The 24,720-nt window shown below is 38.3% G+C and overlaps 1 protein-coding gene across 6 annotated transcripts in view; it reads right to left on the bottom strand.

Moving 5' to 3' along the window:
- CADM2 (cell adhesion molecule 2) overlaps positions 1-24,720 on the bottom strand; it is a 501,666-nt gene that overhangs the window by 104,226 nt on the left and 372,720 nt on the right. For all 6 annotated transcript variants that reach the window (XM_072994016.2, XM_072994018.2, XM_072994017.2 and 3 more), the window contains one exon: positions 21,230-21,400. In XM_072994016.2, coding sequence (XP_072850117.1) covers positions 21,230-21,400 — 171 coding nt within the window. The remainder of the gene's footprint in view (positions 1-21,229; positions 21,401-24,720) is intronic.

The following is a 24,720-nucleotide window of genomic DNA, read 5'->3' as shown; positions in this document are numbered from 1 at the left end:
TAGTTTGCCTAAGACAATTCAGATTGGCTCTTCCACAAAGCGCAGAAGGGAATAAAATTCCTAACTGGATCCACAGCCAGGAGCTCTCACTGAGCTATCTAGTCAGCTATTATTACTATAATAGTTATATATATAAAATTAGTGATAAGCTTTATTATTATTTCAGTAATATATAATAAACATTATTACTATTTCAGTATTATGTATATAAATTTGTGATATACTTTACAATTCATCTTCTCTTTGTTACAGTTAATACTTGTCATGAATATCTACTTCATTACACATTCTAGTGACTCTCATACCACACCAGGGTGGAACCCAAGTAGAACAGATAAACAGTGCAGCTGAAAGGCCCTGTCGAGAGAGGTTGGCTAAGCTGGCTTTTGTTCAGTGAAATAATCAGGCTATGACCTGGGACAGCCGAAAGAGAAAGAAAGCTTGCTCCATGGAGTTCAGTTTATTTCCCAGCCAACTGCCTTTCCTTTCAAGTGTTTTGTGTGTCCTTGTGTCTGTGTCTGTGTGTCTCTGTGTGTGCAAATATCACTTGCTGTTTATTTGAAACATAGTAGCTGAAATTCTGTTGCACGGCTATGTCTGTGTAACTTGAAGTTGTGGAAGCCATTGCAAAATTTGCACCAAGGCAGAAGTCTTATTCAGGGCAGCTAATTGAACAGCAAATTGTGCACTCAGTGTATGGTCAGTGCATAGCCAGTATGTTGTGGACAATTGCATGATCCATTGTGCTGTTTGTTTTTCAATCAGACATGTGGATTATATGAGCCTAACTCCCCATAAACTTCCACAGCCTTTACGTGACACAAAGTGCAATCGGATTTCAGCAGGGCCGATTGCAGCTAACTGACAAGTCATATCTTAGTTGTGTAAGTCCAAGCACAAGACCATGACATTCAGTTACACCTTGAAAATCAGCTGCAATTAAGTGCATGTAGCTACACAAACCATATGCAGACACCAAGAGAATTCTGGCCAGCAATGATGCCTGAGGACAGCTAGGGCCTATTCTCACACTGTGCAACTTAGCCTAAAACTGCAAGGATCCTAAGTCGGGCATTATTTGTGTCCACATATATAAGTCCTACCAAACTTGAAAAGATTTTTCGATGATGACTGCCAGAATCATTGAGTTCTTCAAATATCTTTGAGGCATAGTCTGAAAAGAAATGTCTCCAGAGTCTATCAGATTGATGGGCATTTCATTACTTTGGAAACAATAAGATGAAAATTAGGATTTTTTTAAAATAAGAATTTCTGATCTACATAAGATAGAAGGGGGATAGAATTTTGTATCCTTTTCTATATTACAAAAGATGATTTGCCAAGGAAGAGCCTGAAACATGTTGGAATCTATTTAGAATAATGCACCTTGGGATTTTATTTCTTGGATAAAATATACTTAGCCATAATACTTTTTTATGAACTGCCAAACCTTAAATATATGATTCTGTAATAAGAGTTTCATTTATACAGTAGTCATGATAGTAAAAAAAATACATAGACATTTAATTTAATTTTTTAAACACCTTTGAACTAGCATAACCACAGCTATGGTTGAGAGCTGTGGATAGCAAAAACAGGATGATAACAATTTGGATATCTTGCATGCACAGCTCTCAAAATGACCCTAAGTACCAAAGTAGGCTTGAAAAGCAGAAAGGTCAATATTTGAGTCAAACTAATTATGAGCTGCATTGCCATTTCCTACCTTTTTGGAGAAAGAAGCATTCAGCTCCCATTATATTTTATATCTATGGTGAGGGTGGGGTGCTTATTTTATTTATTACTTTTGAAACACTGTTATTTACACCCAGCATGTGTGATATATCAATCCAGAAGTTTTAACCAACACCGAATAGATGGAGAAATATATCTTCATATAACTTTTATCTTGTGTCAGATTTATTCTCTCAGGGTAGAGAAATCACCTTCCTCTTTTAAAGTCTGATCACTTTTTGCTAACACACATTCTAACCTGGAAAAAACAAAATCTTACTCTGATCGTATTTGTTCAGTCCCTTAGATCAGTCAGAATTTCAGGAATTCATAAATCCCAGTTATTATACAGATACTTTTGAAATACCTATTAGCAAACCATTGATATAATTTATCTGTAATTAAAAATGACACATCTGACAAGCACTTGGTCTGATTCTTATTTTGATAGTGTTTGCTTGCACTATTTTTTTTAAAAAAATAAATGTGGTGTCCTGTATTTCGTCTTCTCTTGGTATTTTGCATTTGATATTCATTTTTAATTAGAAGTATGCCTATTCTTTCATGGCTTGTTAACACTTTCATTTGGGAAGCACAGCTTTCATTAGCCTTATGAATAATCACTACTCATTGCAGGAAAGTCCATTTCTTGCAATAACCTTGTTCTGACCTGATTACCAGTTAAACTACAAAAAAGCAGTGTCTAATTAGCCCATCAGTTCATGTCCAAATTCACATGACCTCCCTTTATTACAAAGGTCTGCAACATAAATGTCTACAATCTTCCTAGACTATAGCCAAAGAAAATACCGCTTACCCCAATATGCCTGTTAGGTCATACTAGTAGGAGTTTAAAAGCATGCAACATGCCCCTTCCCTTTCCAACTCCACTTAGAAAAATGATTCAAGTAGCTTCATCAGGTGTATGTGTGACAACATTTCCCCACTGCTGCCAAACAACAATATACTTAAAAAGTGTTATTGTAATGGTTACAGACTATTCCTTGCTATTTTTTTAAAGGAAAAAATGTTTACAAGACATAAATTTCTTAAAAGAAACACCAAAGCACCTAGAAGACAAAATCAGTTGAAACTGGAGCCCTTTTCATACATTCCATAATAAACATGTGAAAAAACTATCAGGAGTGAGTGATCTAACCCTGTCCCCCAGACACTGCCTGACATGTAACTGGCAGAAGTCTGAGAAAGAGATTACATTTATATGCCTCCTGAATCAAGATGCCTGTCCAGGGAAAAAGCCAGATGTCCTCACTGATAAACATCTAAAGAGGGCTTGAGTCCTTTACCTAAATAAATGTGTTGTCTGCCTATATCTTTTAAGTAAATAGATCCCTTCACACATATGATAGAACCAATAAAGTACGGAGGGTTACATCTGAGGAAGCACAAATGTTTATGCTTTGCAGTAAGCAAGAACGGGGTGTGTTCAGCCAAGGTCTCACATGAGCAAGATAATAAGACGTAACCAACTACATGGGGCAGAAAAGCTGTCCTACCCACCCATTTTAGTCTTAAGAATACGTGGGTGTAGCGGATACATTGAGGCATCCCTATCCACTATTATCACACTAGTGAGACACACTATTCACACGTGGCACATTCATCCCAAACCCAGCAACCTTTGTATTCGTGCTGCTCATTCAGCTGTTTTCCCAGAAACATTTATTCACAAACCTTTCCCAAGTATTTGGGGTTGCCCCTTTTACTGTGCCACTGAGCCAGTGCCTGTTTTACCCAGTTGTTTTTATACTGATTTGCTAATGAGTGAAAAGAGCAATTTAGTGAAAGTTCTGGCTTCTTCTTCTACATGGCCTCTATACCCGGGCATGTTATGCTCTATCTTACTTGAGTGCTAAATAAATTTTTATTAAACCTCTATTTAAATAATAAGGGTAGTTTTCCTTGGGAATGAACAGGCAAATAGGAATAGAAACAGGTAATTTACTAATTATTCAAACTGAACAGAAGTTTCCGGACGCAGGAAGGGCGAGAGAATGCCCTTGAACTGTGGATCCGGCCACTGCCCTCCTTGGCGCCGAGAAGTCATGGGACAGCACAGGTCACGTGTCAAGGGGGGTGGCTAGCGCTTTCTTAAGTGAACGCTAGCTTACCAAATTGCCCTCCTTCTCTTTCAGGCACCCGCCCGCCCGCCCTCTTTCTAGTGTGCTTATGGGGCCAGATAGGAATTTTTGACCTCTATCCTGATTGGCTAATGGATGGAGGGATTTTTCGCCTATCCCACACTGGAGAAAGGTTGTTGGCTTTTGATTGGTGGTATTCTCGGTCACATTGGTGGGTAGTGCGGGAAAAAACTGGTTGTCTGTGTGTGTGTCTTTGATAAGCCAACAGCGCATCAGACCTCCTGGCTCTGCAGATTGTGCGATTACAGGGCCCGCGGCGGGAGATGCGCTGGGCCACTTTCGGACCGACAGTCATCAAATAAAGATGGCTCGAGGTCTGGGATGTTTAATATAGGCTGCCCGGGTTCCTGATGTTCTCAAGACAGGTGGAACTTGGGGCCTGGGACTCGCCCATTGACTGATTAGGGTATCGTGGATGCCCTGCATTTCTTTCTCTGCACTACCGCAGTCCCCCTCATTTTATGATACTAATGATATCTCTAATCAGAATTGAATTAATAAAGTGTAGCCCATATTTTAATCCATATTGCGTCTTCATTTCGGGGCCTGGGAGGGCCAAAAAATCCATTAACATTTTATATTAATTTATAGTAGTCACATACACTTGACCACAGGGCCCTTTCTTATATCCACCCTTAAAACCAACTTTTTACACAGGCTCTACACGGGACATCTTAATTAGACTCCTCACTCTTGACCTACCCCAAAACAGACTAAGTGCCACTTCATATACAGTAATATTCCTTCATATCCCAAGCCCACCAAACAATCAGCATCAGTCCTGCACCAAGCATTCCATCACCCATCCACCAATCATTCTAGCACCCAGCCAATACATGCATACTAATAATATATCCACAACTACAAATCACATGTCTGTTATTATTGTTTGCCAACAAATACACAGGTGCACACATTGCTGAGCACTGATGGGTGGAGTCACCACATAGGCAATTTGGCTGGACACTCTTTTGTTGTTGTTTAGTCATGTCTGACTCTTCATGACCCCATGGACCAGAGCATGCCAGGCCCTTCTGTCTTCCACTGTCTCCTGGAGTTGGCTCAAAGTCATATTGGTAGCTTTGATGACACTGTCCAACCATCTCATCCTCTGTTGTCCCCTTCTCTGCTTGCCCTCACACTTTCCCTGATGTTGATCAGGGTCTTTTCCAGGGAGTCTTCTCTTCTCATGAGATGGCCAAAGTATTGGAGCCTCAGCTTCAGGATCTGTCTTTCCAATGAGCACTCAAGGTTGATTTCCTTCAGAATGGATAGGCTTGTTCTCTTTGCAGTCCAAGGGCCTCTCAACAGTCTCCTCCAGCACCACAATTCAAAAGCATCAATACTTCAGTGGTCAGCCTTCTTTATCATCCAGCTCTCACTTTCATACATCGCTACTGGAAAAACCATAGCTTTGACTGTGTGGACCTTTGTCAGCAAGGTGATGTCTCTCCTTTTTAGGATGCTGTCTAGGTTTATTATCATTTTCCTCCCAAGAAGCAGGTGTCTTTTAATTTCATGGCTGCTGTCACCATCTGCAGAAAATATGGAGCCCAAGAAAGTAAAATCTGTCACTGCCTCCATATCTTCCCCTCCTATTTGCCATGAGTTGATGGGACCAGTGGCCATAATCTTTTTTGATGTTGAGCTTCAGATCATTTTTTGCGCTCTCCTATTTCACCCTCATTATGAGGTTCTTTAATTCGCCCTCACTTTCTACCATCAGAGTCGTATCATCTGCATATCTGAGGTTGTTGATATTTCTTCTGGGGATCTTAATTCCTGTTAGGTATTCCTCAGTCCCATCTTTCGCATGATGTATTCTGCATATAAGTTAAATAAGCCGGGGGACAATATACAGCCTTGTAATCCTTTCCCAATTTTGCCAGTCAGTTGTTCCATATCCAGTTCTAACTGTTGCTTCCTGTCCCATGTATAGATTTCTCAGGAGATAAATAAGGTGGTCAGGCACTCTCATTTCTTTAAGAACTTGCCATAGTTTACTGTGGTCCGCACAGTCAAAGGCTTTTGCGTAGTCAATGAAGCAGAAGTAGATGTTTTTCTGGAACTCTCTGGCTTTCTCCATAATTCAGTGCATGTTAGCAATTTGGTCTCTAGTTCCTCTGCCCCTTTGAAATCAAACTTGTACTTCTGGGATTTTTCGGTCCACGTACTGTTGAAGCTGCCTTGGTGGATTTTGAGCATAATCTTGCTAGCGTGTGAAATGAGTGCAGTTGTACAGTAGTTGGAGCATTCTTTGGCGCTGCCCTTCTTTGGGATTGGGATGTAGACTGATCTTTTCCAATCCTCTGGCCACTGCTGAGTTTTCCAAACTTGCTGGCATATTGAGTGTAGCACCTTAACAGTGTCATCTTTTAAGATTTTAAATAGTTCAACTGGAATGCCGTCACCTCCACTTGTTGTTTGCCATGCTTTCTAAGGCCCAGTTGACTTCACTCTCCAGGCTGTCTGTCTCAAGGTCAGCAACCACACTATCTGTGTTTTTCGGGATATCCAAATCTTTCTGGTATAATTTGAGAGCCTAATTACACCACCCCGGTCATCCATTTTTGGATGTTGCCCTGGTACGTTTGGTCATTTTTGGAGCTATCTGGTTTTTCATGGACGAGCCTTGTGCATTTCTGGCTACAGTATACTATTTTTATTTTTTTTTTGTAAGTCCCACTGAACTGCATGTAACTTCTTTGTGAGTGGGAAAGATTGCAATTAATTTCCATCCATTATTGAGTTTAGAACAACTCTTCTCTGTGCTGGTCTTAGAATATGCTCAGCTTTGTCTATTGAGATTAATTCACTTTTCTTTCTCCAAAGGCAAATGGTTTTTTTGCGTCATTTTGCAAGCCTCAAAAGAGGCTGACTGGATAGCCAGGACATCTCGCACTATTCCGGAGAGGGGAGGCAAAGAGGTTCCATGGGCAAAGTCCCTCACCCATGGAGCGCACCATGAGCATGCCAGCATTGCTCTCAAATAGAATACTTTCCAATGCAGCAACCATGGGAATGTATTTTTGACCTGGTGACAGGTGGACTATTAGTCAAAGAGGTATTGGAACAGAGGTTTATGTGCCACGAAAACTACCTTGTGCCCCTTAGCTTTCTGTGACAGTGAACATTCTGTAACTGAAATGGCAGGGAACATCATTTTATACTTTGGTTCAGTTAACAAAATGTCCCAAGTCAGCCCTGCAGGCAAGTGTGAGGGTGTGGACCAATATTCTCAGCCATTACGATTATGCTCTACAGATGCCAAGTACTGTGCTTGCACTGTGCTGAATCACTTGTCTCCAACTCTTACCCTGTTTACTCTTTTTCATTTTCATGTGATGCAAATGGCAAATCAAAAGACTGTGCTCTACCTTTTCCTACACACAGCTACCACACTTTGGTGGAAATCAAATGCATTTTATCATGGGCTGCTATTATCCTATTAACATACAACAAGCATTGAACCCACGGGTTATGAGCCCCAGGAGTGGCCATTTATCTTTAATGGGGTGCGAAGAGATGGAATATGTTTTTCCAGTTTTAGAAGCTAATGTTTCTTCTTAAAAGCACCCTTATCAACCAGGACAAAGTGTGTGCTTCCTGCACACATTTTAATACGAAAAACATTTATTTTCAAGTGGATGTGGAAAAAACCTTTTTAGTAAGATTTGCACCCCTCAGTGATGTGTATGAGATCCATAGGATTGTAACTGGGATCTGAACATGCCAGAGTTGCCCACACCTGCATCAGCTATTACAGATTCCTCTTGCTAATATGCAGAATTTATATGAGGAAATAGAACATATACATAATGTTCATTTCTAAAAATAAAGATAAAACATTTCCGGCTGTAACCAAGTGTCTTGATTATGGGTAAATTCTTCCTAATAATCATCTTGACCTAAATCCAACTGCTAGTTCCAACTAAAGCAGACACATAGAATTAATTGCTGAATGTAGGTTAACACCTGTATAAATTTCATTGACTCAATGGCTCTTTACCCTTTAGGACTGGCAACTTGATTTAAGTTCATGTGCCCTGGGCAAGCTATGTGTTCCCAGAAGGAAGAATTGGGATCCATTTCTGGAAACTTTATACTCAGAGAGCCATGGTCACCCTGAGTTGGGCTGACTTACACACTTTTCTTCTTCCTAAAGGAAAAAATGCTGGCCAAAATCTTGCTGGCATAAAGTTATGCCAGCATAACCCAGATCCAGCCATGAAAAAAAATAGTTTAACCCAACTGAAACTTTCCTATCTTCTCCTGCCCCCCCCCACCTCACGTTTAGGTTCTGAGGGCTCCCTTTTGTCCTGGGGAAGACTTTGGAAGTCTTCAATAGTAAAAAAAAAAAAAAAAAACATTGCTGCTGGAGCACCTCAAGTCCTGAGCCCACCACTGGCAATGCAGTGGCAGTTTTTGACTACTACTAAAAGCCATCTCAAAATTAAAAACATTTTGTGGCCCATTAAAAAAAGGACTCTCTCCTGTAAGAGAGGAGACATAGCCAGGTTAGGTGTGAAGAAAGGCATTTGTTATATCCAAGCATTTATTATCAGCTTCCTGGAAGACTCTGGCATTTGTTTCAGAATTGCACAATTTACATAAATGATGTTCTTTAAGCAACTTTAATGGCACATACAGTCATTCAAATTTATCAGCTGTTCCCAAGCCTACCAGATAATCCTAACTGTTGGTGTAATTATCAGGGATCAGGGGGGTAGTATTATTTGCTTATACAATGGCTAATTTGATATAAAGAGAATGAATGAAGTGAGCAAATAGTGTAGGCCATACACACACTGAAGAAATGAAAAACACATTGAAAGTTGTGGAGGGAGGATGAAATCCCTGCACATAACATATAACTCTATATTACAAAAATGGTCTTGTTTTCCTGCATTCTTCACTCTCCGCAAAAATATCTCCTATTATTACACTGCATGAATGCTCATTAGAAAAGCTTTATTTAGTTCTTAGAAATAATATGAATTGCTAGATTCAATTAGGTACTTTCAAGAAAGCTAATATCCCTAATCCCTTTGTGTTCAGCTCTTTAAATGCTTGATTGAAAGTTCTGAGAATGCTTAAATATACACCTGCTGTCTCTCTTTTGGAGCCCTTGAGTGTCAAAGCTTGATTTCTACAGGGGTCCTTTTTTTTTTTTACTCTGTCTTAACACTTGAAACAGCTGGAGATGATAGGTCTTTTTCAAACTTGCCAAACTTGGAGAAAAATGTCTCTGTTGAGTAAGCAAAACCAACTTAAAGATTGCTAAGGAGACAGACAAAACCACTGGGCATGTTACACTTCAGTGAAGCTTTTCTATTAACTCCTTGCCAAATGGTGAAAAGAATATAGTTGGGATATTTATTATTTGTTTATTTCATTTCTATACTGTCCCATTAGTGCAATGCACAATAAAATATATACAAACAATCAGAGAAACAAAACAAAACAAATGGAACCGAGAGGTGTATTATCCTGGTAACAAGCAGGATGTGAGACACGGAATCATGAAATCAAGCCAGGTCAGTTCAGAAATCATCTCTATGATATGAGACCAGTAATGCCAAATATATATACAAACTAAAACTGGAGAAAATTGGACAATCATTTGTCAGATCTGCTTTGATTTCGATTCTTGCATTGAGCAAAGTGTTGGGCTCAATGGCCCCTTCCAACTCAATTACTCTATGATTCTATGATTCCATCTAGATATGCATACAGTCAAGAGTCAAACTAGTAGTAATTAAAGTAACCAAACAAATACAACCAATGACCTAACAATAGGTTCTGACCAATATGTATCAAATATGTTTGTGTAGTACTTGAATTATACTGATCCTTCAATTGATTTTTTGAATGTAGATGTTCAGATATTTGTATATACTTCATGTATATTAGACATGTGCACAAAATGACAGCTGAGGCCATGGCTTGTGCTAGTCATAATTCAGAATCCTACTCTTTTTTTAATGTTCCAAATGTACAGCCACAGTACAGCCTCGTAAAGGAAGTTTTGCTGTATCAGACTTCCCCGGCTTGATGTTCACCATACATTATGGATGACAACACCCATTGGCCCCAGTCACCATGGTCAGGGATTAACAGGGCAGATCAAAACATATCCAGGCAAACAGCAAGTTGGGCAAGGCTGTAACATAGCACTGCATAATTTTCTTGCTTCTTTCCTAACAAAAACCCAGAAAGATAAGACCAGAGATTCATCTAATTCTGTGCTTCTCTTCTAACCGTAATCAGCCAAATACATCACACTACGTTGGGGACAAATATGATGACATTTCTTGCCATTGGCCATCACACAGTATACTGATTCTGAATCTGAATACTTAACAGGAGCTAATACAATGGATAGGTTTTGGTATCTCTCTCAGGAATTTAGTTCAACATAACTGCACACCATTTCCAATCACAAGGAGAGCCTACATGTGTTCGGTCCATTTCCTCTTTACAAATGAGCCCCTAATGCATGGTGTAAATCAGGAAGGGGACCTAAAAGTGGGAACAACTAAATAGGAAACACTGTAAAGAGTGTGTGTATGCATGAAACAAATGTGATGGGACATTATTTGCACTGAAATTCAGTGACAAAAGGTATGGAACCTAAAGCAAATAGAAATGATTGTTTGTGTTGTTGATGCATCCATGCAACACTCACAACACCTGCATCTATCCTTGGAGAGCAAGTGCTACAGACTGAAGCATACTAATGCAATGATTGCTTGTGGGTGAGGTTTTTAAAGATATTTCTAATAGGATTTCATATCCTAGAGTGCACCTGCTCTAATCTTGCCTTGTTGAACTCATTTTCCACTATATTTATATTCCTATTTAATTTTTTGCAGTCTATCAGCAGTTCTTCCGTATGTGTCACAGAGGAAATTAGTATGATTTAATCCATCACATATCCAGTTTTGCTTCCACTAGTTTATTTGATGGTGAACTAAAACTAATGTCATATCTTGATGACTTTATGATTTAACTTTTGGATATTCCAAGCTTGAATATATTTTCCAACTTATTTATTATTAAGTCACTGAACCAAACAACAGTGGAAGAATTCTGAAAGGTTATAGGAGGGAAAAAGAGCAATAAATATTTTTCACCACCTGATACTAGGCATAGTCTAAATCAAAGCTTTCATACTATTCCATGCATAACTAATTCATTTATTAACTTTTGATGAAAAGTGTAAAATTATATTTAAGTATTTTTGTATTCTGCATGTTAATAATATTTCTTTCATTTTCAATTGACTTCTTTCCCAGAATAAACTGGAAAGAAGAATTTTTAAAAATGCCTCTGAGGATAACATGGTATTTTAGAGATTAGAATCAGAGAATTAAGCCTATATTGAGTATGGTATCTTTTCCAGACATGAAACATAATTTTGATATTGAAGTTCTCATAAGTAAACCAGTTACATACCCTCACTGAAACACGGTGCCTCTGCAGATCACATCTCTAAAACATCTGAACATATTGCTGTGGAAGACGGATAACACAGTATGCCAGGAAGGCATGCTGCAATTATAATTACCTTGGCAAATCTGACTTGTTGGTTATACGCCAGAGAAAATAAAGTACACATTCAGGTATGTGTACATGGCAACTTCAAGCAGGTTTATTACTAACAGTAATCATAGCTGGTTGTAAAGCAGTATTATTTCAATCATTACAATTTCGATGCATATATGTGTGAGGCAATAATATATACAGAAAGTCTACAGTTGGATCTACATTTTCATTTTTTACTGCAAGATATCTTAAACATTTGATTTCTATGACAGGCAATTATTTTATTCTTAATTTATATGTCAGGACTGTATTGGTTTCTTAGGGAGCTGTTCTCATAACCTAGTAAGGTATTGTAATGAAGATTTCATGAAGCAAAATATTGGAAGTCTTATTGAAATCTATAGAATGTACATAGATATGGATGGATTATGCCTTCTGTTTTTAAAACAAATGAAAAATTAAAACACACACAACTGCTACTATAACAACAGCAGCAACAAAATCAGAGGCTCGGCAAGTTACTTTTGCAGACAACAACTCCCCAAATGCAATGGTCATGTTGGTGGATACATTCTAGTAGTTATAGACCAATAAGTTACTTTCCCTATCTCTGCAAAATACTGGCAGGAACAAACAAACAAACAAACAAACAAACAGAAAGAAAGAAAGAAAGAAAGAAAGAAAGAAAGAAAGAAAGAAAGAAAGAAAGAAAGAAAGAAAGAAAGAAAGAAAGAAAGAAAGAAAGAAAGAAAGAAAGAAAGAGCCCTCCACGACCATAGTGCTTTTGTGGCAATAATAGAAATTGCTCTTCTGAATTACTACTGAAAGAGCTACCACAGATCATACAGGAAAGTCCCTATTCAGACACTTTGCTTCATCAGGGTCCCTAGCCTGGTGGAATATTTTGCTTACATATAAGCAGATTAAGGTACAACTCACACTCAGACCTTACCACTGAACAAAGCAAGATCTGAATGGAAGGGTTGTATCCTCTAGCTCTTAGGAAGCAAGCCCAGCCTACATAGTTCTATGTCATACACATGGATTTAGCCAATTGTGAATATAGCTCATCTCTCAGTCCAATCAGTTACCGCTGACATGATAAACAAAAGTTAATGATGCTTTGCTATATTTCTGAGCATAGAATTAGCTAAACCTATCTACCATGCAACTATATAAACTAGTTGCATGTGTGGCAATCTGAATCAAACATGTGTATCATAGAAGTAATAGATCTATTTATTTTAAATTATTTCTAGGTGAGTGAAGATTTGAAATTCATAAAACATTTTCAACAAGAGTCAACTGCAACAGACTCAGTACGTATCTTATTTGTGTTTGTTGGGGAGGAGGCATTCCCAAGAGTGAATGCCACCATAGAAAAGGCCCCTTTTCTGGGTTGTCACACCTAAAGGATGTGGAATAACTAGGAAGATGATGATTACAGGGATCAGGCATACTTGTATAGGAGATGTTCCTTAGGCTTTCTATGCCCAAACAGCTTTATGCTGTATATATTATGTGAAGTATAAATGTAATCAAATGTGAACCATTTTGTAGTAGTTTTCTAGGACATTAGATAAAAATTATATTGGTTAATATTTCATTATCAGCCAACTATACTGGAGCATTACCCTCCAGATGGTAAATTGTATGATTATACATTAACCCTTTGAACCCGGTATAACCTCTCTGAAGAGAAAAGTTTGGCAGTAAATGAACCTCATGGTTCTGAATTATTTTGCATTTTAAACTTGGAATTCTTATTTTCATCCATCATTAACCTAATTGATCTCATTTAAACATGCAAATTGTGTCACTGAACTTTTGTATTTGCTGATATTCTTCACTTTTATGTTTGCAGATATTCTAGGGTTCATTTGTTTGAAGCATCCATTAGTTTGAAAAGTTTGAATGAGAATGTTAATTATAATGTTTATGTTGCAATTCAGGTAGATAATTGTAATTATTTCCAAATTTGAATGTGCTACAATACTTAAAGAGGATTATTACAGAGTTGTTCTTGAATTTTCTAATTTTGCTATCTAATTTATTATAATATTAAAATAATATTTCAAAATATGCGGAAAACAAGTATCCCTGGGAGTGTGTTTACCTTACCTTCTTTTTTATGCCATCTTAAATGCTGTCCCCATAAGAGACATTTATAAAAATACTGAATGATTACATCCTTTCACTCTCTACTATATCATACTTAGCCTTCCATATTAAATAAAAGTGCTAGATGTGATTAGCTTCATGGAACAGTGGTTAAACTGCAGCACTGCAGCCAAAACTCTGCTCAAAATCTGTGTTCTATCCTAAGTACCTGACTCAAAAGCTCACTTAGCCTTCCATCTTTCCAAAGTTGGTAAACTGAGTATCCATCTCACTGGGAATTGGCAGCAATGTGTAGCCTGCATAATTAAATTGTAAACTGTCCAGAGAATGCTTGGGGTGGTATATAAGCAGCACACTTTGTTTTTGCTTTGATTAGATTACAGTATTGACAGTTTCAGAGCTTAGATGGTCCTTAGTCACAATTATAAAGAAGTCTGAGAAGCCTGAATAATTCATTTTTATGTATGAAGACATTTGTTGAAAATACAAAAAATCAAGATGTTCCCAACTAAAGGAAACTGGGTTTAATAGATTATGGATCTGTTTTGTCCAGTCAATTTATATGGTCCCAACTCTTGCCAACTGACACTGATCCAGGTTTTCTTTGGAACCACCAGGCGGCTTGTAAACATCCTATGGTTAACTTATCCTAACTACTGAACTATATATTTATTTATTTGACAGATTAATTGAGTTTGTATTTGTTTCCATTTTATGGGCCTTTCTGCTTTAATTAAGAAAACCAAAAGAAACAAATGAATAAGCTACAGCAGGTGTGTGGTAGTAATAATTTAGAGGCCTCAAGTTGATGCCATAACATATCTGTGAAGGCGTTTTGAAAAGGATCAACAAGAATATTGATTCATGTCAAATGCATTTCCTTGCATTTTGCAAGTCACTGAATCCTGTTTGTTAGTTTCAGCATTATGGGCAAACATAAAAGTGTCATGATGTTTAATGGATAAAGCATTGCTGTGTTCAACAAACAAGGAAGTTAGCTCCATTCTGGCTCTTGGCAACTGAGTAGATAGAAGGAGCCGCTGCGGCATCAGCTGCTTCCCTTCCCTTCATCAAATCAAGCATGACAAGCAGTGCAGACTGCATGAGTGCCTCTGAATCTTTATGAGACACTTGGCCTTTCTCTGAAGGCCAGCCACATCCCCATCAAACAGAGCCATGGGTGCTGGCACTTGGCACTGAGCCAAGTCTGCCAGGATCATTACTGGCATTCTCTGTCTCTACATCACAGCTGTTCACATTAGCCATGAGTGCCCAAACCCAAAAGCTGACAGAAGTCTTGAACAGTAATTTAAGAATAACCATGAAGGCATCTCAGAATCATTTGTGATTACCAAAATCCATTGGGATCCATTGTAACAGTAATATTGTAAGCAGAAATGGAAGACATCATAGACAAAATGTATTAGTCATGTTTCAGAAAGATAATCTGATGCAGTAAGGCAGCATCCCCGGGCATTTTCAGATACGTTAAATTACAACTCCTATTATTTCCAGTCAACCTGATCACTGGTCAGCATGACCACTATAGTATATACTCATTTTATACCCTACCCTCCTTAAAGTTCCTTGTGCAATTTACACAAAAATTGAATTTTATTTTATTTTATTTTTAAATAACATTTCTAGGCTTGCAAACTTGCCATGACAAGACTTTCTTCCTACTAGGTTATCTCTTATCCAGCACTCTGAGTAGTCATTTGTGGAGCAGCTTAACTATGCTTTTAATATCTACTAACACAAAGGGAATGTTGAAATTCTACCCTAATGTTATTTTCTTTGTGGCCTTCTTTAATTTTTAGCTATTGTCTCTTTAGTGACAATATCATGGATAAGTCATTTCATCAAATGAAAGGTTCGTATTACTGTATTATGTGAGTTTTTTTATTATGTTTATAACTTTGTGGGGACCATTTAGCTGTTTAGTTCTGGGAGTGGCAGTGGTAGCAATCTTCAAGCACAATGGACTATTTTGATTTGAGTATGATAAGAATACATGGCCCAACAGCTTACAGAATAGTTTGTAGTAGACGGACATGAGTTCGTTTCTTTTTTCTTTCTTTCTTTCATTTATATGCCACCTTTCTTCCAGAATTTTGATTTCCAGTCAACTTATGGGACTATTTAAAACCACAACAAATCAAAATACAATAAAATGACAAAAAGTAAAATAGAATTAAATGAAATCACATGATTAAAATATAATTATAATTAAGCTCTTTAAAACCAATTAAAATAGTGGTACTAATCTAACCTAAAACAATGAAAACCAGTCCACTTGCTAGAAAAACTTAATTATCAACATTGCTGGTTTAAATAAAGTTATTCACCTGCTGCCAGAAGGAGAATTGGGAGAGAGAAAACCTAGCATTTCTTGGTAGAGAGCTTCACCACCCGGGTGCTGCCACTGAAAAGGCCCTCACTTGATGGGCCTCTGAACACGATGGAACTGTGTGAAGGACCTCTTCCACAGAGTTTAAGGCCCTCTCTTAAGGGAGGATATGGCCTTTCAGATACAGTAATCTAGACCAAATTTATATAGGGCTTTATAGGTCATATCTAGCACTCTAAATTGTTGTTGTGGGGTTTTTTGGGCTCTTTGGCCATGTTCTGAAGGTTGTTCTTGATGTTTTGCCAGTCTCTGTGGCTGGCATCTTCAGAGGACTGGAGTAGGAACTCTGTCCATGCTCTGTTGAGGAGTCCATGCTCTGTTGAAGAGTTCCTACAGTCCTCTGAAGATGCCGGCCACAGAGACTGGAGAAACGTCAGGAAGAACAAGCTTCAGAACACAGTCAAAGAGCCCGAAAAACCCACAACAACTATCAGATCCCTGCCGTGAAAGCCTTTGAGAATACTCTAAATTGTGCTTGTGAATGGACTGGTAGCTGGTGAATGTGTTGGAGGGAATTAGATATATGGTCTCTATAACTGGCTCCACCACCATAAATCTCAGAACATTCTTTAAGGGCAGCTGCATGTAGAACACATTGCAGTGACCTAGTCTGGATGTAACTAAAGCTAAATATTCAGGAAAGATTTTTGATTAATGAGATTGATTTATTGATTTATGCCTAGAATAGACAACATGGACACTGCTATGCATAAAACCAAAAATGCCCCACCTGAACCTGTAATCTCTCACTCAGTTGTGGGGAAAAAGAGGGAACTATGTTGGGCCCCCAAACTTTCCAAATATGCCTCCATACTGCCCAGAGGGCACAGGGTGTTGTTTTAGCCAGTTTCTTAAAATATATGTTTGGGGGTTAGGGGCTCTGGAAGCACATTTTGGTTCCTGGGGGGGACTCTTGTGGTTATGAACTACACATTAATCACATACGCTCTTCACCCACAATGGCCTTGCCAGTACCTTTGATATTTACCTTTTTAAAAATTAATGTTTGGAAGTAAAACTGTTCAGCAGCTAGAGGTTACCTAGTGATTTGTGTTCCCACCAATGACTCCCAAAGGAAGGCAGCTATGTTTCCCTCTGCTTGTGCTTGGTGGGGATTTGTAGATGAAAGTGGTATACACAGGGAAGGGCTGCAGGTGGGATGAATATGGGCACATCTGGGTAAGGGGACACAATGGGCTGGGAAAGATAGCTGGATTCCTGACCTCATCTGATGTAGGGGAGAAAGACATGATGTGGGCAGAATGGGGCCATGATGAGCAATGGGTGGCAAAGGGAAGCCATAAAATGTCTATGGGACATCCCCTCCAGGGGGTAGGGATAGGGAGATGGTCTGAATGTTTTGTTTTGTTTTGCTTGGGTGTGTTTTTATGCTTACCTCAGTGTGTGCCTATACTGGAGGAGTGAAATACATAAGTGACCAGGTTCCACTTTTGATGCAATAACATGGCAATGGTCCATGCCACAAGTTCCTTAACAACCAGGTGATCACAGGTTATTGGTCTGGTCGAGGCCTTTACCTTGAAATGTCTGTAGTGTAACATAGTTTTCTCAGCATGCCACATGCGTCAACTGAGCAATGACATTCTAGCTGCTCTGTACTTGCATCACCTGAATATTGTTTTCAGATGTCCAGAGTTGTACTATAGTGATAGTATGTTTGCTTCAGATGTGCAGGAATGCTTATGAGCCATACTGGATGGCTTAGTGGGGGCAAGGTGCTAAGCTGCCATTTGCTCCATTGCTATCGAGGGTGTGTGGAAGGATAGGTATAGATAGTCAGCTCTCAGAGGGCACCTTTGGGTCGAGTGGGGCTCAGTGGACAGGTTTCTAAGGATCCTGTGACTCAGATCAGCCTTTGGGGTCAGACGGGATACAAGTTCCTTTGACTCATGTGAGCTGGAAAGGAAATGGGCCTAGACTGATCTCCCAAAGTTTATATACATTTAATGCATACATCCATATATTTCTGGACCCTTCTTCCAGGAAAATTATAGTCGTATTCCAAGTATATTATAAAGACCAATAAATTCCATATGCTTCTGGATGTCTTTTACTCTCTATTCCATTCATATAGACAATACAAGGATGTCTGTCTGTTGCAAAAGAATTCATAATTTTTATTGCAGTTTGGTAGTTAATTTTTTAATGCAGTGCTATCTGTCATACTTTAGAATACCACGCTTCAATTAATATTCATGGAATAGTATTCCACCCTTTGGCTACAGTCTGTTTTGCAGCTACTTGAAGATGGTCTATTTAAAGGTTTAGGTAAAATGGGCTCATTCTTCCCTATGAAGTGCTAATTCCAGAGATTTAGTAATAGACTGATTTATAATTTTGTTTGATCATTAAATATCTCTTCCCAAAACTGGCCTACCTTTTTTTGCAACACCATCAAAGGTGTTGAAATGATCAGTGAAGCAGAAGTGGGGTCATACACCATATCTGGAATATTTTCAATGTTGCCTTCTACAGAAACCCTTTTATAAGGAAATTTTGTGAACATTTCTGATCATTTCTCTTTATCAAATTTAATATTCCAGTCATTTCCCCACATCTCACACAGCCCCAATGAAGAGCCCAGATCTGCTTCAATCAAAAAAGAATAAAGTATTTATTTCAGCTACAGAAGGGAAAGATCTTCAAAGGGGGTGAGTCACCTCGTGGTTGCTTCATGATGTCAGCTTGTCTAATAAAATTACTTGTTTGACACAAAGTTAGCCATGATATGCCCCTGTGTCTGAAATGGACCCTCCAAAAATCCCTAGGTTGTTGATTGATGTAGAACACTGTTAACCTAACAAGGCTGATCTTTACAAACATTTTAGGAGTTAAATACATCATCATACATGAGAGACCTGGTTGACAGCACATTGGTACTAGGGGTACTAGTAGGAGCTTCTCGTTTCTTTGTTACCACAATGGCATTGAAAGATAACATGGCATTGCAAGATAACATTGAAATATTAACATTTCAAAGCTGATTTTTAAACTGCCTTTTCACATAAAGTTTTTTTTAGCTCAAATACTTCCCCCTCATTCCTTTTCTGTTTGAAGCCCAGGGGTTTGGTCAGATCTTATGTCTAGCTACATCACATCATGAGGTCAATAGGCTTCCTAAAAAGTGTGAAGTAACAAAATGCCCTAGGCCCCTTTACTGATCAGATGGTAACAGAAGGATTTGTCTATCCTAGGCTATATCCCCTTAAGGATATATATTTCAATGCCTTTCCACCACATTTTAAATGTGGTATCCTGAATTTTTAAAAGCAGGACATAAAAAAGACAGGTGAATCACAGTAAACTCATCATCTTAACCAAAGCAGTCTGGCTTGGTAATACAGTAATAGCTTATATTTCTCCAGTTTTTCCGTAACTGCTTTGGATGTTTTCCATATACGGTAGTTGGATTGAAGAAGCTTGGTGGGATTTTTAGTTATGATGACTCCTAAATACTTAAAGCCTTTATTTGTGAGTGGGACTTTTAACTTGTTACATATTCAAATTTGTACTGAGGTGTTATAGCGAAGCACATAAAATATGATTTCCTAAAATTCACTAGGAGCCCCACAGTCTCAGATAATTCCTCTAATTCCTTTAATATATAAGGATTGCTCCTAGAGAATTCCTTAACATCAATATCACACCATCAACATATAAGCTGATGATACAAGTTAAATTCCTAATACGTATCCCCTAAAAGTTCTCATTTTCCCTTATATGTGAAGATAAAAATTCTATCACCAGAGTGACTAGCAGGGGTGAAAGGGGGCACCCTTGTTTAGTTCCTCTCCAAAGCTGAAACTCTTTAGAGTCCTGGTCATTCATCCAGAGCCTAAAGTGCATAGGGTAATAAAATGAATGTAATACTGATGTAAATTCAGGGGAAAATTTTAAAAATTCCAAAGAATTAAGTAGAAATTTCCAGCTGGCACAATCAAAGGCCTCATAGAAATCCAGAGCCACTGATGCTAGTGGGAGTGGTTTTTCTTGATATAATTCATTACTCCAAATAATCTCCTGATTGAATCTGCAATATATTTCTTCAAACTAAAGCCAAACTGATCTGCATGTATCATTTTTACAAGATAGTGCTTAAGGCATATTGCTAGTACTGATGCGAATAATTTCTAACTTGTATTGAGATGTGAAATAGGCCTATACGAATCCACTGACAAGGGGTTCTTCTGTGGCTTTAATAATACCATCACTCTGGAGTGAGTCCATGTCTTTGGGAGCTGGACCCCCTCCAGCATAACCATCTAGATACCAAGATTTCCCTGAAATGTTTATAAAAGGTACCAGTATATCCATCTGGCCCAAGGGTCTTTTAGGTTTGATATTTTTAATTACTTCCTTAATTTCTTCTAATATGATATTCTTCCTGCTTTCCTCATCTAAGAATTTCATCACAGTGGGTGCCTGTTGTTGATCAATATCACCAGAAATTGAACAAGAATAAGAATATAAGCACGCATAAAAACCTGTAAAAGCTTCGAGTATCTTGGGTGGATCTCAACAACTTTCACCATTCTTATTTATTATAGCAGAAATCCTAGTTTTTCTCTTCATAGTTTTTAACCTACTTGCCAAAGGCTTGGAGCCCTCCCCATCAAAATTCATAGTACCTTTGTTAAAGGTGTAACATTCCTATCATAGTTCTACTTATATCTACTGCATTTAATTGTCTGTTTTCTATCTAAGATTGACCGTAATTTTTGCAACCCACTCTCCTTATAGTCTCCATTATGGAAGTTGTTTCTGATTCCAAGTGGCTTACTTTCTCATTTCTCATTATTTTAATCTCTGATAATTCCTTTGCAGAAATACCACAGAATACAGCTTTCACAACTTCCCGTCTGTTGGAGATATCCCTCAAACCCGTCCCCCTATGTTGTGATGACCAGTTGGGATACAGCTGTGAGTACACTGAACTTTTGAGAGCTATCTCAGCAAGGCAGAGGAGGAGTCTGGGAAGGAATCTGCTTCTGTTCTGTTTCTGCACTATGGTAGGCATCTCTGCAAGCGAAGGGGATGGTTAAGCTAAATGTTTTCAGTAGTAGCCATTAACATGTCTCATCTCTTGATTTTGGGTTGGTAGGCACAGTACAGCTGCTAATACTGTGGGTGTTGTACTAGTGCAATGGCATCATTGGGTACAGGCCTGTGAAATCAATAAACTATCTCTCTGAGTAACAGTAGAATACGAATAGCACAAATACTTAATACTTACAATGTATTTCTAGAACTTGCTTTGCTATCTGGGGTTTGGAGTGCAAGGACTCATGATCTACCCTGCAACTTACAACTGCACCGTCATCACTACGATCTGCTTTGAAATTCATTGTGCTGCTGACGGTAAATGTTTTCCGATTTGCATCTTCTTCTTTTACATATTTAACATCTGCAAAAAAAATAAATAAAGTTTGCTATAGTTTAGCACCATGGTTTGGGCAATAAAAGGCAAAAGAAGGCTATAGTACATGAAACCATTTGAATAGCAAATGAGAAAAGCACCTTTCATAATGTTTGCTCACTCTTTCAAAGCAAACAAAGTTCTATTTCCAGGCATTACATTATTTGTCTTACAAAACTACCAATGCCGTCATTCCAAAATGTACATAGACACAGATGGGAAAAGCAATTTCAATATCAACCAAAAGGCAGAACTGTCAGAGTGAGATTCTGCTCCTCATTATCTCTGATATAACTAGATTACAATCCAAATAGTCTCCTCCTGAAGCCCATTAAAGAAACAGAATCTCTCTTTCTCTCCCTCACTCATTCTCATTCTTCCCTTTTCCCTTAAATCATCTGATTAGGATTTCTTTTATCTACTCATTTCTGAATGCTTAGTCCTGAAAACAATATATTGAAAAGGAATCAGAAGTCTAAAATATTTTAATAAACCATATAAAAATGTCTAATAACAAGCTAACTGTTTTTGCTCAGCATTTGTTACAAAAAAGGTTTTCAAAATAGATGATAGCATTGAAGTGTGATGGGAAAGGAACATTGTTACCTACTTAACATATTCACTGTCCTGTTCAGCTAAGCTCCATTTTGTTTAGCATTGAGGAAGAATAGCTCCTCAACGTCTAAAACTCAATTTAGAGCTAAGGAATGGTGGCCTACTTATTTGTGAATATGGAACTACATTTTGAGAGCAGAGGCATGAAAATCATTGATAGCTTCCTTCCAACAGGCATTCTGGGGAAATACACAAGAAGGACAATAATGAGTGCTGTAAGTTTAGTCACTGGTGAATTTTACTTCCTACGCGACAGAAATGCGGCGGAGAGCTGATCTCCAGAATTTCTTTTGTCACATCTTGTCCCTGTGAAAAATTATGCTGCTAAATCCAAACAATGAGGTGTGCATACTAAGAGAGCAACAGTAGAGCAGATGGGAGGACAGTGTGTTGTGTACCACAGGTTAGCAGCCTGTAGGGAGAGCTCAGAAGCAGCATATTATAAGCAACATTACTGGCGGTATCACATTACCTTTGGGGGACAAGGGCATAATGCTGTTAGGTTTCCAATAATAGTGCACAATTTCAGTATAAGTAACACGTGCCAGTTATTTCAAACTTTTTTTCTAGGGTCATTGTTCTATTTTTAAAAGTTCCTTAAATGACAATTAAAAACGAAACATGACTGTTAACACATTACAAGTATGATCCCCTTAAGTTACATGAATGATGATAATGATGTGCTGTCAAGTCAATTTTGACTCATGGCAACCCTTTTCAGGCTTTTCTAGGTAGAGAATACTCAGAGGTGGGTTACCATTCCCTTCTTCTGGGGGCATCCAGGGACTGTGCAGCTTGCCCAAGGCTACATAGGGTGGGTTTTCTTCCAGGAGGCACAGACAGGAATTGAACTCTCAACCTCTGATTCCATATCCAGATACCTAACTCACCGAATTATCCAGCCAACTACATGAATGTTAATATACTGTCAATTTTAAAGTAACATCTAAAAGTTAATGCATTACATTTTTTTAAATAACAAGAGTAAGCTCTGCATGGAGGATTCAAATTCTAGAGATATCTATTTTAAAAATAGCAGAGCATTAGCTTTTTGCTTTGTTAGAAAGGACACTAAAAGAAAAACTAAATATTGGTGATAGGAACTGGAACTGGAACTATTTACTTTTAAAAAGGAACTTGGGGCCGGACGGTCTACTCACTGATCTGCCGCTGCCACAGACGCAACAATTCTTCCAATGGCCTCACAGATCATGATCGGCTAGCCACTCCTGGCAGGAGGTGGAAGGACAAGCCTCGCTGCAAGGTTGAAGAGTGGCTCACAGATTGCTATCTGCAGAGCCATTGGAAGAATCGTGGCGTCCGCAGCAGCGGTGGATTGCTGAGTGGGCCATCCGGCCCCATGGAGCTGGACCCTTGGTATCACAACCTGTGTGGGGATATTCATATACAAATACAAATACTGTACCCCAAAGTCTAGTTTATTGAATTGGACAAGAGGTGTAGCAGTGCAGTTTGGATGCTTCCAGATTGACTTTTTATTCTGCAATTGTCTTTCTTGAAATTTTACAGGGAGAAGAAATGGTCCAGATGAACTGACTTTCATCATTAATAGTGTTATGTTTACAAAACAGTTCTTCCACCTTCTTTTTTCTGTAGAAAACTACTCAGAAGGGAAATATCAAATAGTTGCACAATACCTTTTGATTGGTAGCAGTGTGTCTAGAAGAATACTATGAACATTGTCATTTAACTACTGCTCTTCAGTGTCAAAATCTATCATCTCAGGGCATAATCACATGGACCAAAAGAACCATTATTATATTAATTGTGTCATTATTTAAATAGTTTCATAAATTTCCATTCACATGACACACAGGTAAAATCAATTCGTTTGGCCAACCAATTGATTTTTTTTTCAACCTTGCCGGCATGGGCTTTTTAAAATGATCCAATCCCTGAATTGCTTCTATCCATATTGGTTTGGCATGTGCGGATGCTGCTGTCAATTTACTTTGCACCCACTTGTGCTTTTGGAATCATGGGCACTGCATGGCCCTTGAATAGCAAAAGGCACAAGGGACGGAAGTGCTGAGGAACTGTCTGGGAACAGGATGGTATTTGAAGGTTTCCTCTTCTCATTACATGACCAAAAAAAAAAAAAAAGCTTGTACTGTAATTAGACTTATTGAGGTTCTTCTTTAGTTTTAGTGATTTGCTGCAAACTGCAACTACCTGTATTTTATTTTACCAAAACAACAACAACACACTTTTCTGGAGAGCATTGGGAAACAATGTGATGTAGGAAAAAAAGAAACAAAAGAAAAACGGTCTTGGGGCCATTGTAAACATCAGATTCCATTTTCTGAACAGCTCTGTTGTGGGTACTAAAACAATATATACTTAAGGTATAAGTACATATCATATTATAATCTTTGTTTACAGATAGACCCCATGGACTTTTCAACTACTTTAAAATTGATTCTGTGTCTCTTGGACCTGAATTAATTGTGGTGTCATGTCCTTTATTCCCAGAGCTGAAGTGCATAATCTTGAAAACAACATGCTTCATCAAACACTTACCCTAATTCAGTGACTTGTTGTGGCAATGCAAGCCTTAAAGCTTTGATGGAAGAGCACCAAAGATTCAATTGTTTCAACAGATTCACTATTCCTCCTACACAGAGTGATGCACATGTGGAGCTTCTGCTTAAATAAAATGAATGAGGCAGCGC

Source organism: Pogona vitticeps, chromosome 3 (assembly GCF_051106095.1).
Source record: "Pogona vitticeps strain Pit_001003342236 chromosome 3, PviZW2.1, whole genome shotgun sequence".
In the NCBI taxonomy this organism is placed as follows: Eukaryota; Metazoa; Chordata; class Lepidosauria; order Squamata; family Agamidae; genus Pogona; species Pogona vitticeps.
This window is presented reverse-complemented; position numbering and strand designations above follow the sequence as displayed.